The following is a 14,732-nucleotide window of genomic DNA, read 5'->3' on the forward strand; positions in this document are numbered from 1 at the left end:
TGGGGGCTGCATATGGCCTTCAAGGCTGTTTGTTCATCCCTCATTTTCCTCCTTTGGTTGTCCTTTCTCCGGCCTAAAAGACCAGCCTTGGGTGAAAGGTGGCATTTAATAAAGTAAATAAATAACAATAGAGGAGGATCCAACCATTTGAAAACCTTTTCTTAAAGTGTCCTAGGTGGATAAAAATAATTAAAAGTAACAGCTTCAACAATAATATGAAAGGGGAAGGAGGAGAACACAAAATGGCACATAAAACCAACCTGTGTGTGTGTGGGTGTGTAATTGAATGTGTGTAATCTGAGTAATTTCTCTTTCGGTTTTAGAACGTGGCTTTTGTTGGTGCGGAACGCAACCTTCTTAAAGGAGTAAATCTGCCTTGAGCTTTAAAAAGAATAAAGCACATTGTATATTGCTTTTCCTTGCTGCATCTGTATTATACAAATGAGTTGTTGAGATGTATTTAAAGCATTCGAGTAGGGAAGAAGAAGAAGAATCTTTCAGAAACAAGGCCAGACAAAATGCGGTTGTTCTTATCTAGCAAGCTGCTCTATAGATTGGCTAACTTATAGATCCTGGATCCTTTCCATGCGTGTCCAAGTGTGCAAATCTTTGGGTTTTGAATTAAAGAAATAAAACCCCAGTCTCCTTGCTGTTGGTTTTTCAGTGTCAAGTGAGAGCTGGATCCATTCACTGAGGACCCTTTATCACAAAACCTGTGACTGTTTTGCTTTGGGCCGTAGCTGGAGATCAATGGCGTTCAATCCTTTTCTAAATCAATCCCGGCTCTTAGAAAATAGCCATGTCACTAGCCTAGTCCTCTTCTCCCTAGACATGTCCATTTTCTCTGCCCTAAGACCAGACGGAGGACCAAGAGGACGTTACCCACCTGCCAGCGGTATCTTCTTTGTAAGTTTTGAGACATTTTGATTGAGATCTTGATTCTGCCATTTCAGGAGCCGAACCCAAAGAAAACTCAGAGAATCAAATGGAGTTGGAGAAACAAGAGATTATGGAGAAGCCTCAGGACCTAAAGCAGTGGAATGGACCAGGTAAATCCCTTTTCTCTAACCTTTCCTGCCTATGAAAGTGATCCAAACTATATGACAAAAGGGCACATGTTGGGCATGTGAAGTAGGGTACTTCCTCTAGTGCCAAAATCACCACATCTCTATACAACCCAATGTTTGTTTACTTGAGGTCTATATTGGCAATGGTGACCCAAAAGAGCTTCTAAGGAGACATTTTAAAAAGAGACAACCTTCAGGGTTTGGAGTGGCTCTCAAAATAGCTTTCCAAACAAAAGGGTGCAAATTCATAGCAGTGGCTGGTGACATGGCTGTCAATGGAGGATAGTTAATTCATGTTGGGCTTTCAGAACTTCAAATAGGGCCATCATTTGGGACATTTCCTTTAAAGTTCTGGAACTAAAACCCAGAGAGGGGAGCCACCTGCTTCTACTAATTAAAATGTCTCTGAAATATATATTTGGGGTTACTGTTTGAAAAGTTGTGAAATAAGGATTTTTAATATACCCCTCCGTTTTCTCAGGGGATCTATTCCGGACCCCCCTCCTCTGCAAAAATGGAGGCTTGTGCATATTTGAGCCCCATAGGTTGGATGGGGCGCATCCCTGGACGCACGGCTTGGGTGTGCGCACCATTGAAAATAGAAGCGGTCGCCCCTCCGCAGATATTCAAGGTAGCAGATTTCAGGTCCATGAGTTAGGAGGGGCGACCATATATATATCGAGATTGATCATTTAACAGAAGGGTGAATAATTGTGGAAAGGTAGGGGGAAAGCCCCTTGGGAGACCTTGAAGGTCTGCATTCTGCCATTGCATTTGCTCCCACAAATAAAGACCAATTTTGGCTTAACCCCACCCCTGCACCTCCCATGGAACAAGGGGGGCATTTCCAACATGTTTTTGGGTCATCCTGGACCCATCCTGGAAAGCAGGGTGTATATACTTGTGTGTTTGCCATTGGACTTTCATCCGTAAGCCAAGCAGGTGGTTGGGGAAATAGTTGGGCGTGCCAGTCTCCATCTGTTAATGGAAGAGCCAGGGAAGGTGTGATGATCTGGCAGAAATCATTGGCTCGATTATGAATGAAGTGGGGCAAGTGAAAGCGATGGATGATACGGGAGGGAGAGACCACAGCTCAGTGGAAGGACACCTGGTTCCTAGGGAGAAAGCCCCAAGTTTAATCTAGGCACCTTCCAGACAGAATTGGAAAAGAGCTCGGCTTGAAATCCTGGAGCGACTGCCAATCAGTGTGGACAGATCTTGAATCGCCACAGACTTAGAACAACAGCTAGCCGACAAGCATGTTCCTATTTCAAGCCTATATCTCTAGCATTGTGTTGTATTTGCTCATGTGCAGGGCTACACAAACCCCTGTAGTGTTGGCAACTGTGGTCCCCATTTAACCCTCTCTGACACTCAATATGGAGCAAGGAGGAGCACCTTGCTTCCAGACTAAAAATGCTATCAGTTGGAGTTGTGTCCGGTCTCTGAAAATCTTCCACCTTCTTTCATCACCCTTGGCGGTTTCTCCTTCTCTTGATTCAGATTGCACCCAATGCCTTCAGTCCTTTCTCTATTCTTTGGCCTCATTCCCACTTACAAAAAAAAGTGGTTTGCGGTCCGAATCGATGGTTCCCACTACATTTGCCCCAATTGCATGTTTCCCTTGCAAAATAACCCACTAGTGGTTCCCATTCATGAATGAATCGGTTCAAAATGGACTCGCCCCAGCCGGCTGAAGGGCAAATTTAAATCGATTCCACTCTGCATCTGGTTCACACTTGTGCAAAATCGATTTATCCGAAAAGACGTGGAAAACATCAGCGTCAAAAAGATATGCGTTAAACGGGTCTTACGCATGGCCCCCTTGCCGAATCGCTTCAGCGAATCGATTGAAGAGGGAGCCAGGACCCTCTTTTTGCGATCCTGTTTAAAAGGTAATGGAAATGAGGCCTTTGTTTCCAATTTTCAGTTGCTGTAAAGAATGGCCGCTCCCCGCAGGGTGTTTTGCAAGGAAAGATGGGAAGTCAATGAAGAGCTAAAAACCGAAAAGGAAAATGGAATAGAGGATTAGATAATATGAACTTGTCTATATGTTATCCATGAATGTGTTTTACGCTATGATGTAACTTGTCATCATGGATTGCAAAATTGCAAAGGCAATCTCTGTCCCTTTCCCCCTCTTTGCAACAGAAGTTGCCTGTGAGCAGATTCAGAAAGTGTTTGGTGGCTGCTTTCCCCGTCTGTTCCCAGCCCCCTTCGCTGTCCAGGAAGGGAAATGTGTGTTCGCAGCCAGGCTGATATCCCAGCCCTTCCTGGATGCGTTGTCCGGAAATATATCAGCAGGACTTCCCCATCTCCTCCTTGGTTATCTGCTCTCTCCTGCCCTGGCCCTTTGCCCTCTGCGGACGGATGTGAGGCCCGTCTGCTCATCCTCTGATTCTCAACTGGCAGCCAGGCTCCTCGCTCTGGATCCATGCCATGGTGCCCTCGCTGTTCCCCTATGCATCTCATCCCCCGCCCCACACTTTTCAACCGTCCTGGAGAAGATGAAGACCCCTGCTGCTAATGCGCTAGAAGTAGATGTAACGTTGAACGGGCTTTGTGTCTCTGGCGCTATACCACCCTTTGACCCCAGATCTTCCAGCCAGTGGAGCCAACCATCAAAGCTGGCATGTTTTGTTTGGTGGAAACTTGCTCAGGCTTCAACAAAGTGTATAGAGCAGTGGTTCTCAACCTGTGGGTCATGATCCCTTTGGGGTTCGAACAACCCTTTCACAGGAATCGCCGAAGACCATCGGAAAACACATACTGTATTTCTGATGGTCTTAGGAACCAAGACACCACAATTTTATGGTTGGGGGTCACCACAAGATGAGGAACTATATTAAAGGGTTGCAGCATTAGGAAGGTTCTGAACCACTGGCATAAAGGGTAGCTTCAATATTTAAACATTTAAAAGGTGAATCGCTGCTCCTTGGGGTTTCCAGGAAAGTGTAATTCATCTTCTGTTGAAAATGGATGGTCAGGGACCACAAATATAACCTTATAGGCCCCATGTGGCCCCAGTTCTGCACTTCACCCATTAATTATGGAATCGGGGACCTGTTCTGTGCATGTCCAATTACAATTTTTATCATATCATCCCTTCCATTTTTCCAAGCCACCAGTCAATTTCTGGCAATTTTGGATGTTGTTTGGGGTTAGGTATTATCATTATCATTACCATTTTCATTACCATTATCATTATTGATGTACAGAGATCTTGTAGCACCTTTGATACTAACTACAAGAAAGAAGTTGGCAGCAAGAGTTTTCATAGACTAAAGTCTACTTCCTCAGATGCATCGTCGTCATCATCATCATTTCAATACTTTACAAAGTAAAAGACAAAATACATCATAGCATAAAAAGACATTCACGTGGATAACATATTCATAAGTTCATACTATCTAATCCTAATCTATTCCATTTTACGTCCTTTTCAGTTTTTAGGTCTTCATTGACTTCCCACTTTTCCCAAGCTAGCTTCCTCTAGTCTTAGGTGTCTCTTTCCTATCATCCCCACCATTCTCTTTTATTCCCTACACTACATATCCATAATACCATATTATACAACACGGAACTTGAGATCTGTAATAGCGAGTTCTTCATCTAACAAAAATACGTTTTCTAAAGAGCCAATCATATATTGTGTTAGGGAACCAGTGTGGCGTAATGGTTTGAGTGTTGGCCTATGACTCAGGAGACCCGTGTTCGATTCCCAGCTTGGGCATGAAACCCACTGGTTGACTTTGGGCAAGTCACACTCTCTCAGCTTCAGGGGAAGGCAATGGCAAACCTCTTCTGAACAAATCTTGCCAAGAAAACCCCATGATAGGTTTGCCTTAGGGTTGCCATAAGGCACACAACAGCGACTGGGCACAGCGTACAAAGGAGTTGGATGTTGCTTTGTTTTTAATTTTGTGCTACAGGGAGAAAAGGATTGCAAATATCCCCCCCACCTAGGAAGGATAGCTGCTGCAGCAGACCTTAAATCGACAGTCCTGGTTGCGACAGGGCAACTTCTTGTGCTTAAAGCATCGCTTAGCACTACGGCTTTGACATTAAATTGCTGGAGAAGTTGGAATGATTAAAGTGCTGTGGAATATTTATGAGATCAATTTGTCGATTCATTCATGGATTAATGCATTCAATCATAAATCATAATGAGTTAAAGGACAAGAACCTTGCTTGCCGTTGCTCAGAAAGACCACCATTGAAATAACACAATTGGCACACTGCTGTTGAAATTTTTAACTAGTTGGTGCAGGAGGAGGAGGGGGGGCAAATTAATTTTTAATCAACTATTTCCAAGCTTTGGCATAAAGCACTTATTCTTGGCACCTTTCTCTATATCAGGCGACACTCCCAAAATATATTAACTAAATTGTTTGTTTCATGTATATTACATTATATATGCATTTACAGTAAGCATATGTATTACACGGTGGGACCTTGGGGTTTGGTTCCAGGACCTTCTGTGGATAACAAAATCTGTGGCTGCTCAAGTCCCATTAAATATAATGGCAGAGCAAATTGGTGTCCCTTATATAAAATGGAAAATCAAGATTTGCTATTTGGAATTTATACTTTTTTGGAATATTTTCAAGCCGTGGATGCTTGAAAAAATCCAGGGATAAGGAGGGTCAGCTGTATATGCATTGTGTATTATGTATGCATTTACAGAAAGCATATCCATGTTGGCCATATAGCAAAGCGGAATAACATTTAAAATGCACAAAACAGGGATACCTCCCCCCAAATGCAAAAAATACATGTCGCAAGCTTTTGCTCTATGAGGCTGCAAACAGGTCCTGGGGCCGAACCCGAGTTCAAATTCTTGAGTCCTAAAAGTATGTGGTATGGGAATCAGGGGTGTAGTTTGTTCCCTCCTTTCCCCCTTCTTTCTGTGCCTCCCCCAACCCTCTTTTTGCTGGAGTTGGTTATTTGCATTCTTTATGTAAAAGAGATTTTTATTATCGCTGCTGTGCAGCCCATCTCCACTCTGGTAATTGGAGTGATATTAATTTCTGTGTGGCTGGGAGTTGATGTGAGTCCGGTGATGCTTTGGCGATAGGCTTTTTCCTTTCTCTGCTAACCGCCGCGATAGGGCCTTCTATCAGTCTCCATGCAGGCACTGCACTTATCAGGAATGGAATGGGCAAAAAGAAGAAGGAGAAAAAGGAAACTTTGAGCAGCCTGAAATTCTTTATCTGGCAGGATCCGCCATGTGTCAGCATTGGCAGGCTAGGAAGATGCTGCCGCACGGAGACCGAGCAGCGGGTGGGGTTCGGAGTTGTGCTTTTCGCCTCTTCTTCTTCTTTGTTCCTGGGTTGCTGCTGAGTTTTGTCCCTTCCGGACCCGAGGCAACCGTGGGCTCCCATCTCAATGGGGCAGTGAATCCACTCCACATTTCAGTTCATATTTTAAAGGGGTTATCCAAGGTGCTGAATCCACTCCCTAAAAATACAAGAATGATAGAATCCTAGAGTTGGAAGAGAGCCCCAAGGGCCATCCAGTTCAACCCCATTCTGCCATGCAGGAAGACACAATCCAAGCACTCCCAACAATTGGCCATCCAGGCGTCCAAAGCGGCTACTTCTTATGGCAGTGAGTTCAACAGATCATGCTTATATATGAAGAATTGTCCTGTTTAAGCACATAGGAGCAGCTTCAGGCATCCAGGTGCCTGCGTCGTCCCAGGTAAAACATTTGGGGATAGCATTTCTATACAGCCCAAATTGGGTCCTGGATGGCACCAAACAACACATAGGGCCTCAGTCCCGTTTAAGGGTGTAATGCTTCACCATCTTTCTTCTCTAAAGGAAAAAGTAGTAATTTTAGTTATCTTATTCTTGCTTGGATAACTGCAATTTCCTATTTTCAGCTGGAGACTAATTCTGCACAAAATTTGCACGAAGCATTTTTGCATAGAAAACGACATTTTCTGCACAGGAAACATCCTTTCTTGTGCAGAAAATAATAATATTTCCGCACAGTTGTATAATTTTCTGTGCAGAAAATGCTGTTTTCCGTGCAAAACAACCGTGCATGAATTTTGTGCAGATTTTTATCCATCCCATTTTTTTAACTCCTTTTTTGGGTATTTTGACATTTTTTTTCCATCCTATTATTCCATCCTATTATTTTAATCCTATTATTACTGCTGACTAGAGCAGACCATTGACTTCAAATCAGATCTATGTATGTATCAACTCACCAGTTAACGATAGCTTTACTGTAATTAAGACTCACCAAAAGCATTTTGGCCATGGATGGCTTGATGGCTTTTACCCCTTTAATTCTGGTTCTGTTAAATAGCCTTCATTCTCAGCTAAGACAATGGGTCTTAGCCTTTAGTCTTGCAGATGTTGATTTCAGATCCCAGAAGCCCCAGCCAGAATTACCAATAGGCAGGAAATCTGGGAGTGGAAGTCCAGAGCGTTTGGAGAACCAAAACAACTGTGCCAAGACACCACTTGAATTTGAAATATCTACTCAGCTCTGAGAAGCCCTAGTTCTCTAAGAAGAGCCTTGGGTCATCACAACTGGTGGACTAGTTGTATCTCCAGTCTTATCCAGTTGGTCTCTTCTTATATTTAGAAGCCAAGATTCCTAGTCTTGATCATGGATGTTTGTATATCAGCTCCTAGAATCCATTTCCAGCATTTGCAATGGTTGAGGATTATGGGCAATGTGACCAAGCAATATCTAGGCCCTAAGGCTGAAAACCACTCTCTGAAGGAACTTGGTGTGGGTAGACTGTGGTGTACCTTCTTTGTTGCTGTTAAATTGTGTGGTGTACTGGCACTCCTGTTCCTCATCCATAGTCACTGATGAGTGCCAGAACCAAAACTTAGGCCTTGTACAGACTGGCACTTTGTGCCGGCCTGGGGGTTGAATCAGAGTGTCATGTCCAGATGATGCACGCCCTTGACGATACTATTAGGGCACCATAATGCCGCGTGCCACTCCAAGGGTGTGCAGCATCGTAATGCACCTCTGGTGCTGTGTCCAAATGAGCCCAGATGACACATGCCCTTGACGGCACCATCAGGCCGCCATTATGCCACGCCTCTCCAGATGGCGCACCACATCATGAGGCTCCTCCGGTGCTGTGTCCAAATGACACAGAGCCAAAGGGGCACAATACAGTGATGGCGCACTTTGGAGGGCGCAAAAAGGAGCTGCTTTTTGCGGTTCCTTTTTGCGCCCTCCAGAGGCCTGATCGGGGCTGAAGAAGGGGCTGTTTGTATATCCCCTTAGTTGGGTAGAGATGGTGTCTCTGCCACATTTCTGTCTGCACCATGCAATGCGTCATCTGAAACAAGAAAGTCAAGGGAAGGAGAGGGAAACAGAGAGAAAAAGAGAGAGAGGATATTTTTTCTTCCCCGCTTTTTAATCTTTCCTGTGACCTTGTTCGCTGGAGGGGTCTTGGCTGCTTTAAAATTCTGATATGCAAATAGCTGATAACTATAATCTATAATCCTCAACTTGGGAGCGTTTGCAGATGTGGCTGCCCATTCCATTTCCTTCCTCTTCTCACGGCTCTGGCTTGTCAGCAAAATGGGCCCGTTCCACCCACGAGGAGCTCTTGGGCTGCCCACAAAGAGGTTGGGTTGGCAAATTGTGCCCCTGGAGTCTGAGTGAAAGGTTGAAGGTAGGAAGATCCAGAGTCTCAAAGGAGGCCTGGACTTATGATCCATTGGAGATCCCTTGGCCAGTAGCGGCAGGAGCCTTTTGGAATTGCTTTGGGAAAAATGGTACCGTATATACGCGACTATAACTTGACCTCGTGTATAAGTCAAGGGTAGATTTTGGGGCCAAAATCATGGATTTTGCTATGACCCGTGGATAAGTCGAGGGTAAAATTTAGGGGTATGTGACAAAGGCTCTAAAGGATGAAGCAAGGAAGACAATGCCAAACAACTTACAAAATTCCAGTAGGTGTTGCACTGGATATTTAGCAACTGAACTTGTGGCTCAACCAAGATACTCGGATCTCAAATACTTGGCAGCTTACTTTTTGGAACTGCTCCTCCAACTGTCATAGCTGCTCAATGCACATTGGCATCGGCTGTTTGGATTGCGTTGTATAATTTGTTCTGCAACTGCCACTCCAAGAAGGCATTTGGAGTATGAATTCCCCATCCCTATCATTTTGAGTTGGGTGAAGTATGGTCCCAGAGCCACACACTACTCCAGAAGACTATTTTTATGGTCCTCAACCTCTTTAGATGCCCCAGACAGTCCTTTTTGGTTTAAAGATTCTCTGTATCTTGGTTCCATCATAAATCAAAATGGAGATGGTTGTCACAAAGTGAGAAGAAGGCTACGATTTGGAAGGGCAGCTCAGAAGGAACTAGATAACCTCCTCAAACATAAAGATATAGCATGAAATATCAAAGCCAAAATCATCCAGGCTACGGTTCTGATGTCTATGTAGAATTGTGAAAGAAGGACGCTGAAGGAAGAGAATAATCTCAAATATGGTGTAAGAAGGAGAAAAGCAACTTAGGGAAGCCATGGCTCTCTTGAATTTGCAAAACCTGAACAGGGTTGGTGATCCGCACAGTTTTTGGAAGTCCTTCATTCATGGGGTCCCCATAAGTCAAATGCAAATAGCAACTATAGAAAAGGATGAAAAGGATGAATTGTCTCTCCTGGAAGTCATTAGGAATCCCAATTTGCCTTTTTGACTGCAGGGCAACACTGTTTAATACTTCACAAGTACCATTTTGAGAAACTGTATTTTAAAACACTTTCCCTTCTGGATGGAAAGAATATTCAAAGGCTCAAGAGGGAGGAAAAACTGGGGTAGGGAGTTTTCCTTTGCAAATACCCTAAATTTCCAGAGATTTGTACCTTTCTAGGCTGACCAGGACCTGTTATAGGCCTGCTGCATCAGTAGTGATGGGGATCTGCAATGGCGGTTCCTTACTCGATGGCAGTATCTCCCATGCAATGAGCAATGCCAAGACTGTGCAGATAGATCAAGCTGCCAGCGCATGCCCCCCTCCTGGTTCCCTGGCCACTTCATCAGCACAACTGGAGGGACCTCCAGAATACCTAATCACCTCTTTTTAAAAACCTTCTTCAAAATGTAGAGAGGAGGGGGAGAAATAATTGGAAAATGTGCAGAAGCATCCTTCCCGACCTGTAACCGCGTCCCGTGTTTTATCATCCCATTTCCTTTTTATGGGCCGCTTTATTTTCGCACCCCATCAAATATTCAAATGCATCTGCCGACCCCTGGACCTTTTTATGGGGGGCCGTTTGTCACTTTTTATTTCCTTTTTGTCTTGCAGCAAAGCACTTTTTTCATTAATTACTTTGCTTGGAGCGGTGGATGGATTAAGGAGCCGAATGCCCGGCTCTTTGCCTTGTCTCCTTTGAGACGTTAAAAGAGAGAAGGCTGCTGTTTTTGAGGTGACCAAGCTGGGCATTTCTCCCTTGAATGCCTCATATTGGGCAAACATGGTCTTGCAAAACAACCCACTGAAGAATTTTAACATATGTGGGATTGCAGCTCCCAGCATCCCCCAGCCAGCATGGCTAGTTTTGGGTCCTCACTATTGCCATTGCTACCATCACCATCTTTATTTATGTTGTCGTTCATTACTATCACATCAACTTCAATTTATGGCGGTCCTATGAATGAGAGACGTCCAAGCCACTCTGTTATCACCAGCCCAACTCAGATCCTTTAAATCCAGGGCAACCATGACTACTTTGCTGAAGTCAATCTACCTGTAATGCCTTCCGCCTTACTAAGCATTGTTGTCTTCAAGTCACGTCTTTCCATGATACGTCCAAAGTTTGATAAATCCCAGTTTAGTCATCTTGGCTTCTAGGGAGAGTTCAGGCTTGATTTACTCTAGGACAGTGGTTCTCAACTTTCCTAATGCCGCAAACGGTTTAATCCTCATGTTGTGGTGACCCCCAACCATAAAATTATTTTCATCTCAGTTCCTAAGACCATCAGAAATACGTGTTTTCTGATGGTCTTAGGTGACCCCTGTGAAAGGGTCCCAAAGGGGTTGCGACCCCCAGGTTGAGAACCACTGCTCTAGGACCTATTGATCTGTCTTATTGGCAGTCCCTAGAATACAATCGTACATCTGCTTTGGCCAGTACAGACCTAGAATCCTGTGTCCAGACCTAGAATCCTGTGTCCAGAAGGATGGGGTTGGACTTTATGGTCCTTGGGGGTCTCTTCCAAATGCTAGGGTTCTCTGATTGTAAGGTTGAAGTATCATGTGTCTTCAGAGCATACCATGACAACCTTTTCCCGTATTCATCACTTGTGATGGCAAAAGAAAACCCCACCCAACTTTTGTCGGGTTTCGGCAGCTGATCGCCTGGCGATTACTCCCGATTCTCCCTAAACTGGATTATTTCTGCAGTGTGGATGCAGCCCCAGTCGTGCTCAAAATGGAGGACGTTTTGGCATTCCTCCTGGATGGGAAGGTGGAAACGTAAGACGTGTCCTGGAAAATACGGATGTCTGGTCACACCCTGTGTATGTGGGTGTCCATTTGGCCATGTTTCCTTTCAGACTACAACTCCCAGCATACCTTCTGGGGCTTGTAGTACCACCCCAAAAGGGAAACGTTTGCAAGTTCTGGTTATAGTTCATGACTATAGCTATTGTCAAAGTCTCTTGCTATCTAATTAAAACAGCCCATTCTCCCTTTTCCTTTCCCCGACCTCTATTTTTTGCTCCATCTTTGCCCCCTCCTTCCTTCTCTCTTTTTTATCTACCCTGTGACTCCTGTCTGAGTAATCTCTCCCAGCCTGAAGTTTTCTGCGCAAACCTCAAGGTTTTTTATCAGGCGGCGCAGGGCGGGGTGAGTCCGGACGCCCCAGTTCTGATGGACAGGGCAGGGCCGGCCCCGATCGTCCCGATTATTGTGTGTGCATGTGTGTGCAAGAGTGTGCATGTGTATGTGTGCGAGAGAGACAGGGAGAGACCATGCCATGCGCCTGCATGCATTTTCTTCCCCTTTCACATTGGTATGTGTGGGTGGGAAAAATTATTCCAGCTATTTTTCTTTATCACTCCTAGCAGAGTTTTACGCCAGATAGTCCTATTTGTTTTAGATTACTTTGCTGGAGCGGAGGTTTTTTTGGGGAGGGGGGGAGTTCAGGCATTGGTGAGAACCCGTTGCATGCTGGGACCCAGGTTGGCCTCCATGCAAAGCCTAGAAACATCTTTTTTTTACTGACACACCCAGAATCCCCTAACTGTCCTAAAAGTGGGACTTGCCGAAGGTCAACCATTGGGTTTCATGGCCAAGCTCAGATTTGAACCCCGGTTTCCAGAATCATAGTCCAACGCTCAAACCAGTGGTTCCCAAACTTTAGTCTCCCAGATGTTTTTGACTTCAGATCCCAGAATTCCTGGCTGTTGGTCAAGCTGGCTGGGGCTTTCGGGAGTTGAAGTCCAAAACACCTGGAGGACCAAAGTTTGGGAATGACTGCACTGGACCATGCACTTTAGGTTTTGGATAACCTTGAGTTAGAAAGGCTTTGGGTTTGTTTGTTTTTCCTGGGGAAGCCCTACATTATAGTCAGGGGGCTTAAAGAAGACCCCTTAGGAAGGGGATCGGGACACGGTGGGTGACACTGGCACTGATAAGCCATGCGACGGTGGCAGCAGCATAAAACAGAAGAAAAGGCAGTGCAGAAGAGTCCTGTCCTTTTATTAGACACAATAACCCACCCCCCGGCGGGGGAGAGATAGGATCGCGGTTCATTCCAGGCCTGAATACGCCACCCTTGCCGCCAGGATATGATCAGACCCTCCAAAGGCCCATCTGCCTTTTGTCCCTTCTCCTCGGAGCTGATGGTATCGGGGCCCCGTCCGCCCGGGCGCTCCTTTTTATGAGAAATTCTCTCAAAAGGATGGGTGCGGTGGAAGGGGAATTGGGGGGGGATAAGACCTGATAGGGATGCGGAAAAACATAGAGAGGGTCTGACAGAATGGGGCAGGGTCCTTCAGACCTTTTTAAGGTTCGAGAATTCGGGGCACAGATGGGAGCATTAGTTCCTTGGAGCTGGCAGAAGGGAAACTTGAGTGACACCTGCCTTGATCTGTGTGTATGAGTCTGTATTTGGACTTGTTGTTCACACACACACCCATGCCATGCATTGTAGTGTACAATGATGGTTTCCCATTAAGCCTAACACACTTGATGCATGCATTGCAATCCATGCTTATTGTGCTAAATTAAGTCTTATCTGCTCGATGCACACATTGCAATGCACACTAATGGTGCGGAATGAAGTCTTAACACACTTGATGCATATATTGTGATATACACTGATGGTGTTCAATGAAGTCCATGCGCTTGATGAAGGCAATGCAATACACACTATCTGTGTTCAACTAAGTCTAGTGCTCTTGATGCATGCATTGCGGTATACACTGACTGTGTTCAGTTACTGGATGCATGCATTGCAGTACACACTGACAGTGTTCTGTTAAATCTAATGCGCTTGATGTGTGCATTGCAATGCATGCATGCAGTTAAGTTGGAATAAGATGGAAATGCTTTGAAGGCACACAACAATAAATATTAGGGCTTACTAGAATGGTATTGTGGTTTGAGCATTGGACTACAACTCTGGAAAGTTGTGATAGGTAGGCCTTAATGTTTAGTGTTGTTGTTGTGCGCCTTCAAGTCATTTCTGACTACAACTCTGGAAAGTTGTAGTAGGAAATGACTTGAAGGCGCACCACCACAACAACAACACTAAACATTAAGGCCTACCAGTATGGTTTAGTGGTTTGTGCTATGACCCTGGAGTTTGATTCCCCGCACAGCCATGGAAACCAGCTGGGTGACCATGGGTGAGTCACATACTCTCAGCCCCAGAAAACCCCACAACAGGTTCACTTCAGGGTTCCAGTAAGTTGGAAATGACTTGAAGGTGTGTAACAGCAATAGCTATTTTAATAAACAGAGCAATAGCAGCGTGTATTAATAAATACATGCATTTCTCTGCTTTTCATTGTTTTTCCTTCCATGCCCATGTGTTTAACATGATTAGCTTGCTTTACCATGGATTTACATGCTTGCATGCGTTGCATGTGCTTGAGGCGAGCGTAAAGCTCCCCTGCCACCGAAAGGACTGCTCCATGCCCATGTCTCCCTTGGCTGTCACTGACCCTTGGTCTCGCCCTCTTGCATCCAAAGCTGGTGGCTGATGCCATGCTGGTGCGCGGGCGGGTAGACAGGACCTGCTGCCGTCGTTGCTGCCACCACCGCCTCTCCACCAGCTTGGTAAGAGCTCCTCCATTAATGGGGTCAGGGTTTGCGGCGATAAAGATTTGCTGTTGTTAACTGTGTCAAAAAATCAATAACTTCCCCAGCGATGCTGGGCTGTGATAGGAGAGGAGAAATCCTTGATAGCTGGCCATAAGCAGTGGCGGGGGGGAGGGGGTTGAGCATGAGTGCATGCCACATGGAGAAGTTTGCGTGGGTGTGCCAGGTGTGAGAGGACACCTTCCAGGTCGGGGGGAGATCTGGGGTGTGTGAGTTCCGACCCACATGCAAGAGAGGCGCACGGAGTGGGGTTTTTCAGTGCCTGGATGCCACATTGAAAGACGATTTAGGAGAGCGACTGGAAAGCCCCGTAGAGGGGAGGAAATGGCTGCCA

At 45.3% G+C, this 14,732-nt stretch overlaps 1 protein-coding gene across 2 annotated transcripts in view; it reads left to right on the forward strand.

Moving 5' to 3' along the window:
• The window catches only part of ZFPM1 (zinc finger protein, FOG family member 1), a 107,590-nt gene that overhangs the window by 62,978 nt on the left and 29,880 nt on the right, over window positions 1-14,732 (forward strand). For both annotated transcript variants that reach the window (XM_089540136.1, XM_089540135.1), the window contains exon 3: window positions 954-1,049. In XM_089540136.1, the coding sequence (XP_089396262.1) occupies window positions 954-1,049 (96 nt within the window). The remainder of the gene's footprint in view (window positions 1-953; window positions 1,050-14,732) is intronic.

The sequence above is a fragment of the Sceloporus occidentalis genome, unplaced genomic scaffold (assembly GCF_023333645.1).
Source record: "Sceloporus occidentalis isolate IW3139 unplaced genomic scaffold, rSceOcc1.0.p SCAF_10, whole genome shotgun sequence".
Lineage (NCBI taxonomy): Eukaryota > Metazoa > Chordata > Lepidosauria > Squamata > Phrynosomatidae > Sceloporus > Sceloporus occidentalis.